The sequence below is a fragment of the Strongylocentrotus purpuratus genome, unplaced genomic scaffold (assembly GCF_000002235.5).
Source record: "Strongylocentrotus purpuratus isolate Spur 01 unplaced genomic scaffold, Spur_5.0 spur5_scaffold_13, whole genome shotgun sequence".
Classification (NCBI taxonomy): domain Eukaryota; kingdom Metazoa; phylum Echinodermata; class Echinoidea; order Camarodonta; family Strongylocentrotidae; genus Strongylocentrotus; species Strongylocentrotus purpuratus.
In genome coordinates, this window is record NW_022145598.1 from 27,773,003 (window position 1) to 27,788,360 (window position 15,358).

At 37.5% G+C, this 15,358-nt stretch overlaps 1 protein-coding gene across 4 annotated transcripts in view; it reads left to right on the forward strand.

The window, feature by feature from the left end:
- ROCK (Rho kinase) overlaps positions 1 to 11,130 on the forward strand; it is an 80,822-nt gene extending 69,692 nt beyond the window's left edge. For 2 of the 4 annotated variants that reach the window (XM_030982646.1, XM_030982647.1), the window contains exons 28-36: positions 314 to 407; positions 1,527 to 1,819; positions 2,462 to 2,624; positions 4,179 to 4,335; positions 5,277 to 5,424; positions 5,850 to 5,985; positions 6,449 to 6,514; positions 7,193 to 7,337; positions 8,324 to 11,130. In XM_030982646.1, the coding sequence (XP_030838506.1) occupies positions 314 to 407; positions 1,527 to 1,819; positions 2,462 to 2,624; positions 4,179 to 4,335; positions 5,277 to 5,424; positions 5,850 to 5,985; positions 6,449 to 6,514; positions 7,193 to 7,337; positions 8,324 to 8,402 (1,281 nt within the window). In that variant the 3' untranslated portion in view covers positions 8,403 to 11,130. 4 annotated transcript variants of the gene reach the window in all.
- Positions 11,131 to 15,358: the final 4,228 nt, after the last annotated feature.

A 15,358-nucleotide genomic window follows, 5' to 3' on the forward strand; every position in this document is an offset into this window, starting at 1 on the left:
TGTACTTCAGATTTAAGTGTACTGCCATCTGCTGCTCGCAATGTCCTGATGTGTCGACAGCCTTGTTCCACAATGCATCACAAACTGCATGACGTGTGCATGATGATGGCTGGGTACAGAAACTGGAAATCGCTGTATGTACGCCTTCAATGGAACATGGCACAATTGAAAATACATTATAGCAGTGATAGCTGTGTCGGTTACATACCCTTCCTTTAAAGTCCTACTGGATCTCAACAGACAATCTGTGGGTTTTCGAAAAAAATTATTTGAATGATAATTGATTATCCATATTTGTTCTTATTTGTTGCAGCTTGAGGACGATAAGACTCAACTGAATAACAGGATTATGACCCTCAATACAGAGAAAGATGAACTCAACAAGAAACTCAAGGAATCCTCGGAAGGTAGGAACAGATTATATCACCATCCATACATTGTACATGTAATGATGATAGTAATAACATACCATACTTATAAAGCGCATATAACAAATATGTCCCTACAGTATATGCTGTAATGGAGAGAAGGCTGAAAAGTCAACTACGATCACAGGAGGAGGCAAACTTCTCTTGTGTTCTCTCACGAAGGCAAAGAATCGCTTACGGTTGTCAGGAAGCGAGAACAGATGACTGACATACTGCCAGTAGGAAGCACGTGACTCGTATTTCACTTGGTTATGTAAAAGGTGAAATAAGTTCCAGTCACATAGACGGTTAAATTTCTTGGCCTTTAAGAATGATTTGTGTTTCTTATTGATCAATCGTTTGATGTCGGTCAGGTCAAGGGTTTGAATTTCCTGGAACGCCGCCTAGATCTTGGAACCGAGTCTCGACTGGCAGCTTCAAAGATGTCAAGAAAACCTTCCTGTGAAGCCTCGATGTCTTCTGGGTCGTTATACAGTACTGCGCCTTGATTTAACCTTGAAGTATACGCCGTGATGATCACTGGATACCGGGTTAGCACAAACGGATGCTTGGACTACCAGATTGGGACGATTGGTAAAAATGTGGTCCAGGAGAGTACCTGAGCCCGGGTTATCTGTAGAAGGCCTCGTGAAGGATTCAACAAGCTGAGTAGAGTCCAGTGTGCTGAAAATAGATAGTAGACTAACAGAGTCTGGTTGATCCTGTTCCAGCAAGTTAACATTGAGGTCACCTGCAACAATTGCACCAGAGTAATCAGTTGACAGTGCTTCCTGGATGTTATCAGAGCATTCCTGTAACCAATCCCAGTAGTCCACTCTAGCATTTGGTGGCCTGTAAATAGTGATCAGGATCCATTTACTCCACTTTCAGTCCTCGCAGCGCAAGAGGCACTGGGGACAAAGACCCAGGAGGCAGAGAAACAGACAGAGTAGCACAAGAAGCTCCTGGGCGAAGATCAGCTCCAGGAGAATTCTGTTACCAAACGGAGTAGATTAAAAGAAACATGATGACTCTTCATTATTTATTAAGTCAAGGAATGTACACCTCTTCTAATCCTTTCTCCCCTTCTAATCCTCTCTCCCCTTTTTATCCTCGCAGCACAAGAGGCGATGGAGACCAAGCACCAGGAGATGGAGAAACAGATGGAGCAGAACAAGAAGCTCCTGGGCGAGGAAAAGCTCAAGAAGGAGCAGGCCGTCAGCAAGCTGGCGGAGATCATGAACCGGAAGGACTTCAATCCTTCGTCTCGGAAGGGTAAGAAGGTCAGTCAGGCCGCAATGAACCAGAAGGAGAAGGAGTGTAGGAAGCTTCAGCAGCAGCTCAACCAGGAGAGGGATAAGTACAGTCAGATGGTCATCAAGTTCACCAAGGAGAAGGAGGAACTCACCGTGGTAAGTGACAAATATAATAATAATAATAATAATAATAATAATGGAGGCTTCTTATATAGCGCACATGTCTGTCACATCCTCGCGCTGCCCCGATTAGTGCCCTGGCTTTAGCAAAGCGGCCATTACGGCGCTCTTGCATTTCAAGGAAGTAATTCCTGCCAGGTACCCATTTACATCACCTGGGTTGAGTGTGGCAAATGTAGATCAATGTCTTGCCAAAGGACATAAGAGCCGCGGCGGGAATCGAACTGCTGACCTTTTGATCGACAGTCTATCCGGTGACATATCCACTCGACCAGTTTTCAGGATCTTGCCTCATTCAGACACCATTGCCTTCCCAAGTCGGGCTTTTTCAGGCCTCATGTTGTACCAAACATAATGGTGTCCCACATTTCTGGCACTCTTGAGCATCGTGCATGGTTGATATACAATGTACCAGTAATCTCTGTTAAAGAAACCATTGTCGTTCTTGTTAATATTATGTATAATATTAGATATATTGACTGCTGTGAGAGGCGTCGCTGTTTCTATATGCTCAAGGGGACGTTACATCCTGATATGACCCCGAGGCGCGCCGCCATTACTGTTACTGTTGCTGTTACTATTACCTACTATCACTACTTTTGTTTCCCCCTCCTACAGCAATACACAGAGGAGTACTCCAAGCATTGTGAGCTTCAGCTCGAATTGGACAGTCGAGACAGTGAGCTTGAGCAGCTCCAGCAGCAGATCAAGAACCTGACCGCCATGCATGCGTCGGATAGCGCTAGTATCAACAGTGCAGGAGAGGCAGAGAATGGCCAGGGTATGTTTAACAATCCAATCCAATCCAGGTATTTATAAAGCGCCAATATCTAGTTGCCTAATCAAAGGCGCTGATGGGACTGAAAAACTACCAATCATGTCTGCTCATGATTCTAACTGGGAAAGACGAAAAAAACAGAGACTTATTGTAAGTAATCTGAAACAGGTATGTCACTAGTTGAGCACTCAATTAAATACTTGTTTTCAGTCGACATTTCACTTCAAGATGAAGTCTCGTTGTCTGGTAGCAATTAGAAAGGTTAAGCATGTACTTAGTACAAATGGCTGTATTTTCTTTTTTGTAATCACCAAATTAAAGGGATCCGGTAACTTTGTCTCAGATTCTGAAATAAAATTCTGGATTTAGCTCATGATGCAATGATAATTATAAACCTTTAGGTCAGTCAGGAACCCCATGACTTTTATAAGCCGATCGCCTGTCTTTATCAAGATATTTATGATTGGAATTACAAATTTTGAAAACCGTTCGCCTGACGGTTTTCATAACACTACAGTCTATTGGGGAAAACGAGTATGGTAAAACCGGTCACTCAAAGATTTTTACTTTTTTGAGGCACTTCTTGATCATTTTGAAGCGCAATTTTTTTAGGGCTTCAATATTACACCATATCACAGACACTGATTACACGTAGGGCCGTGTATCTCAGATTTAACGTTGTTAAACGATCCCTTTAAAGATAAAATTGACTGGGTCCTGCTGAAAGAACATACACTGCATACAGAAATTGGTATATGGGACTACACACACATCTAGCATGAAAGTTTGGTCCAAACTTTTCTGATATTTCTTGTCATATTTTGAATATGAAGGTATCTGAAAAGCAATCCTTTTCATGGGACATTTCTATGAAATGAAATTTTGCCATCCAATTTTTAGCGAATTTTGGGCTCCCAACACTTTAACATATGATGGGCTAAGGAAGTTATAAATGAAATGATACACTGTCATGTGAATGCCATCAGTTAGAATTTAATTGATAGTGGGTATTTCTTACGATTTCCATGAGTGGAATATTAACAAGTGATATCCGCAATGGAAAAATTCATAATTCATCGCATGTTTCATAATTTCAATGGGAATATACCGGTAAAAAACAATTTCCATCACAAGTTAAATACCGAAAGTAGCACATCTCTGATTAAAGGTAAAGACCAGTATTGGAAACGCCCCAATTTCAAAAAATGAAATGGAAGCTCTCATTACCAATCATGTGAAAGAATATGTTTTGACTAATACATGATGATAAAGAATTTGCCGGGAAACCGCCTACTAATTCATATATTTGGTAAATTTGTTTCTCTCATGGTCTGTGAGAGATATAGGGTAGTCCCATATACATCTTTCTGTGTATAGTGCTTGTAACTTTACGAAGAATGGGCCAAATTTCTTATCATTTTGATGATTCCAGAACCTTGCAGATGCTAGATGCTAGATGATCAACCTTTTCTGATCGATTCCACAACGTTTCTTTCACAATGCAATCGCATGACCATAACTGGTCTTTACCTTTAATCGATTATCTGTGTATTTCAGGTGGTAGACTGGAGGGTTGGCTCTCTCTGCCCGGTAAGAACCTCCGTCGTCATGGCTGGAAGAAACATTTTGTTGAAGTGAGCTCCAAGAAGATCCTCTTCTATGAGTCAGAGGACCAGAAAGCCCAGAAGAAACCCTACCTTGTGCTAGCAATAGAGTAAGTGAGAACAACCATTGCGAGGGTTCAGTGACACAAAGACGTAACTCAATATTTTGCCAAAATGAGTATTTGATATCAAAATGTTCAGAAAAATGCGGGCTTTCCAGAAAACACAAAGATTTAATTCCACCCAACAAAGTGAAGTGGCTAGTGAAACATAGACTTAAGACCCAAGTGCTCAGTGACCGTAAACCACTTTTTCTAAAAATGGAGTTACGTCTTTGTGTCACTGACCCCTCGATTTCTACTTCTGTAAATCTACCTAATTTACCTTTGTGTTTAGTACAAGGTAAAGAAACGCACTTTCATCTGTGACCAGATTTGGAGAGGAGATGGGAGAGCTGCTCTTTGCTATGCTGGAAATGGTAGTGATGATGATAATTATGTTGATATTATTTCTAACAATGATTTCACATACAAACATGTATGTGATACACCATATTTTTACTAAATGTATATTTTCAATTCGTACACGGCCATTTAATGTTTAGTGTACCTACATGTATTGAGTAACTTCTATCAGCAATGTTCACCATTGGCTACACTTCTTACTACACGTATTAAGAGGCCTCTTGTCTTGTAGTGGCCATGGATCTTGTCTCCCTTGAGACCGAAATTTGTGTTTTGTAACCTGTTTAAAAAGGCCACCAATTTACAGTGGCTGCCTTCTCTGTTTCCCTTGGGTGGCCGTAATAGACAGGTTGGAGTGCCATACAAGTACAGTCAAACCTTATTATTGACCACCTGCCTACAAGGACCACATTTTTTGTTTCCCTTAAAAATGGTTTCTCATTGAAATATGTACTAAAGGAACCTGTCTACAAAGACCATATGTTGTGTTACCCTTGGGTGGTCGCTATAGACAGGTTTGACTGTACTTGGTGCTAAAGATTCAAATGTTGCCATCCTTCATCGTTCATTCTCCGTCTCTATTACAGTAAACTCTTCCATGTGCGAGCGGTGACGCAGGGCGATGTGATCCGTGCGGAGGCTCGGGATATCCCCAGAATCTTTCAGCTTCTCTATGCAGGCGAGGGTGAGAACAGAAGGATGGTCCCAGACGAAGCCAATGAAAACCCAGGACAGGTGCGTTTGTTTTTTCCTTGTTCAATTTGGCAACTCTGATATTTTACTGTTATTGCTACCTTTTAAAAATACAATTTAATTTATCTGGAAATAACGTTAAAGTCAAGGGCTAATACTGAACTTGCTATAAATTTTGTATTTTCCTTTTAAAGGGTAAATGTAATTTTTGAGATATTTGATCGAGTTGAAAAAAACTTTGATTCACCTCCAGTAAAAGGATTTTTTTTTGTATTAGTTGATTTTATTGGTCATAATAACATTACTTTTTGTTTAAAATCTTTGTTTTCTTTTTCATAAATGTACTTGGAACATATGATATGAATGATTGATAATCAACTAATACTTAATTTTTGTAAACAACACTGAACATACTTAACAAATTAAGAAGAAATTAACAACTTCATTCTTCTGTCATTTGTCGACAGGATGACGAGGAAGGCACCATCGTTCACAAGAATCATAAATTCACCGTCGTTCACTTCCACATGCCTACGACGTGCGAGTGTTGCAGCAAGACCCTCAGTCATTTAGTCAGGCCTCCACCAGCTTTGGAATGTAAATGTAAGTATCGGCCAATAACGATAATCTAGATTTATATAGCGCTTATTACAAATTATCGTCTCTATTAAAACGCTTTACAGATATTAATACCCAGGTCATTGGATTCTTTGATTCCCAATAAGCCTGATAAGTTGTTAAAGACTGTGCATTTTTAAAGATGTCTGGCTTTTTTGAGTTCTCTGATTTAAAGTGTACATACACTGATCAACGAAATACATCTTGCTCTGTTTGTTAGTAGTTCCATGTTGTAATACTTAACCGGTATATCAAAATATGAACTTCAAATATTACTTCTCTATTTTGCAAGTTTAGATGCGTGTTCAGTTAACATAAAAGTGACTTATGAAATAAGGCCCGCACGTTTTGTGCCTCGTTTAAAAAATAAGGTTTTCCTATTAGTTATTTTCACTAAAATTCAACAGAAATCATGTCTTGAATGTATGTAATCTTTTTTGTTTTACAGTATGTCGTCTGAAAGTACATAAGGAGCATTACGACAAACAAGAAGAGTTTTGCCCTCCCTGCAAAGGTAAGAGACCTGTTTATGTTTTAATGTGATCGGAAGGATCTTTTGAGAAGGGAACTAGAGATGAAATTCTTTGTGGACCTAAATATACTAACTGAAGTAGAGATGATTCAAGGTTTTGTGCTGTAGGGAACCTGAAAATTTTAAGACATCATGTATGTCATCACTAGTTAAGTTTACAAAAGAGGGAGAACTACTGTACCACAAGTTATGGGAAAATCATGGAAAATGAGAATTATTAAATTCATCAATGATTTATTTGTTGAGTAGTGATTCCATTCTAACAGTGATAGGATACAGAAACAGCCACAATGAACTGCATATTGCTTGACAATCAAGAGTCAGAAAGGTATTAAAGGCCCACTGCACTACTTGTAGCTACTTGCGCCCTCTATATAACAAACAATGCCTAATCGGTGACCATTGGTCCCCCATGATGCTCTTTTTCTTATGTTAACTGAGAGCTGAGTTGATGAGATTACCACCTGTCCAGTGACCTTGCAGGGCGGTCTAATCCCTCCTGTAAACTATGGCAGATAAGCTTTAATTCACATCCTTTTAATACCAATAATTGACTCTCAAAACTCATCTCTTGATCTATTGTTTGCCTGGGATGGAGTCCGAAGGAAGGACGTCGAGACATAGTAAAATTTCTGATTTGAATGTTCTCTCCCTTTGCAGTGAACATTGATGCGGAGACAGCCAAGCATATGTTACTCATGGCGAACTCTAAGGAGGAACAACAAAGATGGATCGGTAAACTTGGTAAACAGATCCAAGATAAACGAGTTTCGTTGCCAAGGACTTCCTCTATCAACTCACCAAGGTAAGGATTATTGAATTGTTTATTTGTTTACTTATTTATTTGATGAGTTGTTTATTATTTAACTGTTTGGTTGTTTATTATTTAATTGTTTGGTTGTTTATTATTTAATTGTTTGGTTGTTTATCTAAGAGAAGAGTAAAAATATCAAACTTAAAAGAGTTTCGTTGCCAAGGTCTTCCTCTATCAACTCGCCAAGGTAAGAATCATAGGTTTTTTAAAGTTTTTTTTTGCACTTTTTTTTTCTTTCTCACTTGTGTATTTGGATGGTTGAGTTGTGAGTAAAGAGATTCCAGATAAGAGATTTTCATTGCCAAGGACTTCATCTACCAATTCATTAAAATGAGAATCAATGCATTCTTTACTAGTTTTGTTACTTGTTTATTATTTACCTCTTTGGTTGATGCATCTATCAACTCAACAATACTAAGATTGAGTACTTTTTTAGTTGTTTATTTGCGTTCTTGTTTGTATGGTTAGAGAATTTGTTAGTGTCTGTATATTTGTGCAAACATGTACACCTACAAGTATACCTTTATGCTTTGTTTGAACCTGTTTTTGTTGTTTTCAATTTGAAGTGTTTCTTTTTCATCACAAAAGTTTTGACAATTTATTTGTCAAGAGTCTCTGTTGTTTTCAATTTGAAGTGTTTCTTTTTTATCACAAAGGTTTTGACAATTAATTTGTCAGAGTCTCTGTTGTTCTCAATTTGAAGTGTTTTTTGTTTTTTTTTATCACAAAGGTTTTGACAATTAATTTGTCAGAGTCTCTGTTGTTCTCAATTTGAAGTGTTTCTTTTTTTTTATCACGAAGGTTTTGACAATTAATTTGTCAGAGTCTCTGTTGTTCTCAATTTGAAGTGTTTCTTTTTTTTGTCACAAAGGTTTTGACAATTAATTTGTCAGAGTCTCTGTACTCATGCTTGCATGTACCTTTGTGATTTGTCTTAAACCTGTATCCATTCTTTTCACTTTCACCACCTTAATCAGGAACGTTGTGGTAGCGAACCGTCGCGTCAGCCAACCGGCTCGCCTCGCCTCGTCCTCAAGCATGAACAGAGGGAGGTAGCCACACCCATCACATGTCACATGACCACATCATGTGACAGAGCATGCTTTTTGAGAGTGAGCAAGTGACAAAAAGAAACGAACTATGACCTACATGTAGTCCAGATTTGCAAGTGATTGCATTTCAGGAGGAGAAGAAGAAGGAGGAGGAGGAGGAGGCAGCATCATCTGATGTTGTCATGGTGATGGTGATGGTGATGGTGATATCTTGGTTTTCATGTTGTCCATTCCAGATACATCAGGGCTGTCGAAGGCACCAACCCGTAGCCTCTGCCTTTGCCCCCTGAAGACATCGCTCAAAGGACAGTATTCGTTGGGCCAAAGAGAGAAAGAACTTCCTTGTCCGGTTATAGCCATTTTGAGATCTACATTGTATATGTAGCAAGAAAAATGTCATTACAGTGTGTTGAGATTGCCCCTCTGGGATTGGTCATGCCATTGACATGTATGGACTCTTCGTTATTCTTTCAGCGCACCTGCGACGGGCTGAGAGAGGGCGCCCTTCAAAGTCAAGGTCTGTTCACATTGCCAAAGCATTTTGTGCTGCACACAACGGTAACGAGATGCACTCAGTTCTGGTGTGCGTGTGTTAGTTACGCTTGCAAACTTTGAGAAAACTAAGGTGTAATCTGTCCCCATGTACATGCAAGAGCTTGCAAATGTATTTAGATATGGGGCTTATTTTGTAACGATGCTCTCTCTCTCTTTCACATTTGCTTGTCTGTCTTACAATGATGCATGCATTTTCTGACAAAAGAGATTCATTGTCTATTAGTAAGCACTGGTGCCTTGAATAATACAGTCATCCCTGTATATGAAGGCCACCCAAGGGAAACACAAAAAGTAGCCATTGTAGACAGGTGGCCTTATTAGACCGGTACTACAACACCCATTTTTCTTCTAGAGGGGGGAAATATGGGTGACTGCTATGGCCTATATAGAGAGGGGGCTGCCAAGACAGATCTGACTGTACATAAATGGTCTATTTTAGAACCAACAAATATATTTTTGTTCTTTTGTAGTAATAATTTCTTCCCTATCCCGTTTCGAAATTATTGTCACTACAGACCTTTGTTGTGTAATATTGGCATAAAGAATAAAGTGCATGGGATACATGACTTATTCTCGATGGATGAAATGATGATGATGCTATGATCACTTCTCTGCCATGGACAGGTGATCCAGAAACAAGGCACAATCCCCTTGGAACAATTTAAACTGTCCCATGATTTTTTTTTGCTTTTATAATCTCTACCGATACCAGTGATCATGCATTCTGCTTCCTGCTTTGATGAATAGATTATATCTCTTATGATAATAAATTTTTCCCTGTACAAACAAGCATAACACATTCTGCATGTACATATACATGTTTGGTGTATTTCATTGAGGTATATACCTATTATCCGTCAGAATTTGGGCACAAGTTCAGAGATGGACACTTCCTGTATTTTTTTTCCTTCTTTTTGGTGCAAATATGAGATATTTGCCTTAATCTGAGTTCAGAAAGATCAGTAATAACCACAAATTTTTAATGTTGGTTGTGAAATAATTCCCTCTTATTTAGCTTTTAACTTATATTCCTTGCATCATTTTATTGAGTGTAAATTTAACTGCATGAGACAATGCAGAGAGTGTGTGGATAATGAATTCTTATCATTAATGCATGAATTGGACAGAAAAAGTCGAGTATTATTTATCTTTTTGTTTTTTTATCAAGGATGAAGTAGAGGTATAAAGAGGCTACTGTGAATGTAGACGTATGGATAGATTGATTGTTAGGAAATGAAAGGGATGGATTGATGGACAGAAAATAAGGGGAGGATATTCAATAGAATTTACGTTTGATTGACATTTAGAGACCTATACATGTATACATGTCTTCTCAAAAGTGTTATACCTGTAGTATTATCTTAGGCTAATTTCATAAAATTTGTCAGCAATGGTGCATGGTAAGTTTAAATAATTGAATGTCAGATATCAAGTACATGTAGCAGAAGTATTAATTGACCAAAATTGTACAAAATACATTTTTCTTCAGAGGGAAAACAAAGATTGTTGTAAGGACGAATCCATGCTTTCCCCTCTTTTTAAAGCACTTTAATGACATCGCCTTGACAGATATGAATGTGCCCTCTACCCTTGTCCACAGCCATCTAAACACAGAGTTTGGCCAACTTGGTTTCATTTGGGCTCGACATGGTGTATTGCCATAGTGTGCCCAACTTGTACCAGATTGGCCAAACTCTTTATATAATTGGCCCTGCTTTTGTCTATTTATCCATCTCTGTTTGTTACCAGTACCAGTCAATCTATACCCATACTAGTATCTCATAGAGTACCTATGTAGAATTTTGTAGTCCAGCATTTATTCATGAAAACAATTATTTAGAATTCTTTGTCTTGATATATAAAGCCAGTACTGATAATTATGTGAATGATTTATAAATTCGTTTTGTACTAAGAATGCATGTTATTCTAGACCAGACCCATGTGTGTATTTGCATGCTGGTTGTAACCAATCAAGTCATGACAAATTCTCTCTATTCAGTCAGTTAATATGTCTACGATATCTTGAAGTGTATAATTGAACAAGTGGTGGTTTCATCTACTCTCCTGAAAGAAAGAAATATATCTTCTCTAGTTAAGTGAAAGTAGAGATGGGCATTTAAAAGCATATTTTACTTTGCTGTTCTTCCAGAATCAAACGTGTTATTCTTGTCTTTCCTGAAAAAGAAGAAGAATTCTGTTAGAAAGTTCTGTGGTGTGAAAGAGAAGTACATCATTTAGCTTGTGAACATTACATGTACTCACAAAATACATTTATTCAGAATGTAAAGAATTGGGAGCCATGTTTGAGATTGCTGTTAGCTTTCAAAAGCATTATACTACCTTGGGGGGGGGGGGGGGGGTGATGATCATGTTACCGTATATGAGATCTTAAAAATTGATGTAGAACCTGTCTGTATGATGTATCGTTTGATGAGAGCCAGAAGGATGTTAGCTCTATGAGTGAGTAATAATGCCCTCCTCGCTCTCAGCAGACAGTATCGTTGGATAGTCTCTTTAATGGTGGGTGCTTTGATATTTATTTGTATTGTTCAAGATTATTCTTTCTTGAAGGGGCAGATTTCTTTTATTCAAATGGGCCATTATTTCATATTTGATAGTGATGGATAAATGCTTCCCCTCCAGTTATCATCTTATTTACTTATCACCTTCCATCTCCCTTTCTCTCTTTTCTCCCCTCTCCCTCTCTCTTCTCCCCCTCTCTCTCTCTCATTCTCTCCACTTTTTCTCCTCATCTCTTTCTTTAATGTTTTATTTTCCCTTTAATTTTGGGATGTCCTTCTCCACTTCTCTTGTTTTCATCCTTTCTCGTTCTCTCATTTATTTCTCAACACTTTATACTTCCCTTCATTGTAATTTCCTTCCCACTTGTATGCCACCTACATAAAGCATGTGCCTCACTGTCCAGTGTTTCATTTGTCTTCTGGTTTTCAGCACATAGTTTAAATCATAGTGCCATCACTTATACAACAATTATATTACATATTCTATTACATTTGCATGTATTCTCTTAGAAGAAAAAAAAAATCATATATAATTTGATTGTTTGATTTTTTTTTCATATCTTCCTGTATAAAAATGCTGTTGGGAACTCATTGTCACGTATCTGTCTTTCATGAATGCACTTGTACATACACTGTATCTTCAATGATGCCAATTAAAGAAGTTGCACCGAGAAGAGGTATTATATGAAATATATGGTGTATACAGGTATACATTGTCTCAGTTGATACCTCAATCACACTTCAACCGACTCCGAACCGACCGATTCTTTGCCATTGCCATTTAATGTAATGTAATTTTCTTTTTTTTTCTTATTTTTTTGAGGGGAGGGGGCGGGGGGGGGGGGGGGGGGGTCTGTTTTTGGTCTTATGTCAGCCTTGTAGCCTAAGCCTCTGTAGAGATACAATCTGTGCATGAGCAGATAAAGGTCATTTGTCATGTGGACGAATTGGCATGCCATGTTTGCAATCATGTTTAATGTACTGTAGGTAACAAACTTGTTAAATGAAATCAGTTTACAATACAGTTTACAATCGACACCAATATCAATGCAAATCAATCGCAACTCTGTACTGAAGAGATAGGAGTTTTGTTAGTTTGTGATTGATTGGAGGACTTGCGATCAATCTGGATTGATCTCATCTCTGTGTAGACTGGGCCTGGGATACATTCATTACTCTACTGCCATAACAATTCTCAAGATTCCTGACTGAAATGTAATACATTGACTAGTTTATGGGGGGAAAAAGGAGGATTGTCCAAGCAATTTGTCTCAAGGTATACTCGTTCTTGACTAAATGAATTGAAGCTTCTGTATTGCATGGGAAACAATATCTGACTTTTCATTTATATTGTAATTGATATTTTAAATACAGGGACATTCACTATGAACATGACCGACAAAGAAAGCGGACAAAATATACAGTTCCTCGGGTAGACAAAGGAACATCCCTTCACTGCTATTATGTAAAAATGTGTAGAACAGGTGTCACATGCATATTCACTTCTTACATAATAGCAGTGAGGGGATGTTCCTTTGTCTACCTGAGGAACTATATTTTGTCCGCTTTCTTTGTCAGTCATGATCATAGTGATTTCTTTCTTTGTCATGCTGTCTCCTACATGTAGCTTCACATAGTATGTCTTTGCCAAATGGCAACGTCAGGGTTTTGCACATACTCCAAAGAATATACTTCAAATAATAATGTACACATACCGGTATTATACATTTATATGGAGATGAAATATATTGAAAGCTTCTAAAATATGACTGAGTTTGAAGAAGAAAAATCTTTTACCGGTAAGCAGAATATATGGATGTCTGTTTCATGGTATAGTTTTGTGACATTAATGCACCATATATATGTAGAGGATAATTTTTTCTTTTTTTGGAAAAATCATGGTATTAAAAAGAAGGAATTCCGTAAGTCTATTAAGCACCAAAGAAATGAAATTGAACGGTTCATGTTTGTGAGGAAGTAATAACTACTAGGTAAGTCATTATGTGTACATCAGCTGCTGTAGGCCATTTTAAAGAAGCGAATGGGCAGATAACAGTCATTTGTACGAAAATGTAAAACCTGTTGAGAAGAATGCTGGATTCATGTTCATGAAATTTATGTACTCATTATTATTTATGCAACAACGTTACATTCTATTGTACACAGGTGGAAGTAGATTTTTCAAGAGAGCAAACCAAACGTATTCATGAAGCACCTCCAACACTTGGGCAGTGATTTATTTGAAAATGCAAGAAGTGGGATTTCTCCATGTTTGAAATATCTGAAGAAATGGGGCATTTGTTATTGATCAAAAGAATTTTGAAAGGGGCTCTGTTTAGCGAGTGGTTGAGATCCATGAAAGTTTCATGTCGTGTAAAGAAAATTGATTCAAAATATTGAATTTTGAATGGATATTCATGAGGGGCCGACCTAGTCTTGGATCAAATGTTTGAGAGTCTGGTCACTGCTACTCAACTGGTTCAACCCATGAAACATACTATGTTGCTACATGTAAGAGCAAGAACGGCATTAGTTCTTATCCCTTCACATGCATTTAGAGTTCAATTATTGCCCTTTTATCCTTCGGCTTCAATAGAACCTTTGGAGTTGTGATGGGAAGGAGAAACAAGTTCCAAATATGTTGGCTGTGCACTGCCTGGTTAGATGTCTACCATTTATATTGAACTATATTATACATACTACTGATTTATCAAGGTCATTTATTCATTCATCTATCCCTCGAAGAGCACAAATACATTGCTGTGCTATGAGTTGCTCAGAAAGCAAGAGAAAGACAGAAATAGAGGAGAAAAGAGAGATTGTAAGAAAATATGACAATAATTATCATCTCCACCAGAACAGAAGTGCTTCCATATTTTTCAGACTCTAATAATTATTTGTATACACAGGGAAGTATTGTTTTATTATGTATATATGGTATGAAAATGGTGTTTCTTTTTCTTCTGTGCCTCCATGTGTGAACCCCATTGCGCAGATATCAATTCATATGTACGTTTTTTCTACACTTGGAACTCATATTGGTCTAAACTCCAACTGGAGATAATTTGATTTTATATCATTGATTCCTCATGATTTTCGTGGTGTAATTATATGACTTATTAGTTCAAGTAACTTTTATTTCTTTACTTTTCTTGTCAATGTCTTAATGATTTATTTTGAGAGGTATATAAACCTTCAAAAGTATTATTTAGATTCATGTGCATGTATCAACGGATGACATCCCAAAGCCAGTGGAAAAGGCACTATAGAGATTGCAACTTTTGCAAAAATTCTCATAGATAATTCTTTTTCACTGCATACAGGGCTTATATGTTTGTACCAATCCGAAGTTGATTTGATTTATATGATATTCTCTGGTTTAGTGTTCCAATCTGTTGTCAGGGCATACTAACCGGGTGTTGTACTCTGTGAATTTCTTTACCAAAACCCTAAACCCTTCAGTACCAAACTATTTATTGTATAATTTAATCTTGTATCATTGTATGAGACGTTGTGGTGTCCATAGTACATTGTACCATCTATTGACATTTACGTTTGTGAACGTTTGCTTTCAACTTTTATACATATTTATACCATATTATAATTGTGCTATCCATGATGGATTGTTATAACAAGTGTAAAACCATATTGCTTTATGTACAATGTAACTTCTATCATTTAACGTGTAAAGTATTATTCATTTTTGCAAGATCAATAATTTATCAGAAATCAGTGTGTAAATATATTATACAAGGAACTTGAGAGATGTCGAAATAATGTGCAGTATGGATTCGATCATTATTTTCATAATTAGGAATGGTTTCTACTCCAAGTGGAATTATTTAAATTGGGGCGTTGTGGTAATGTCAAAATAATTGCATAA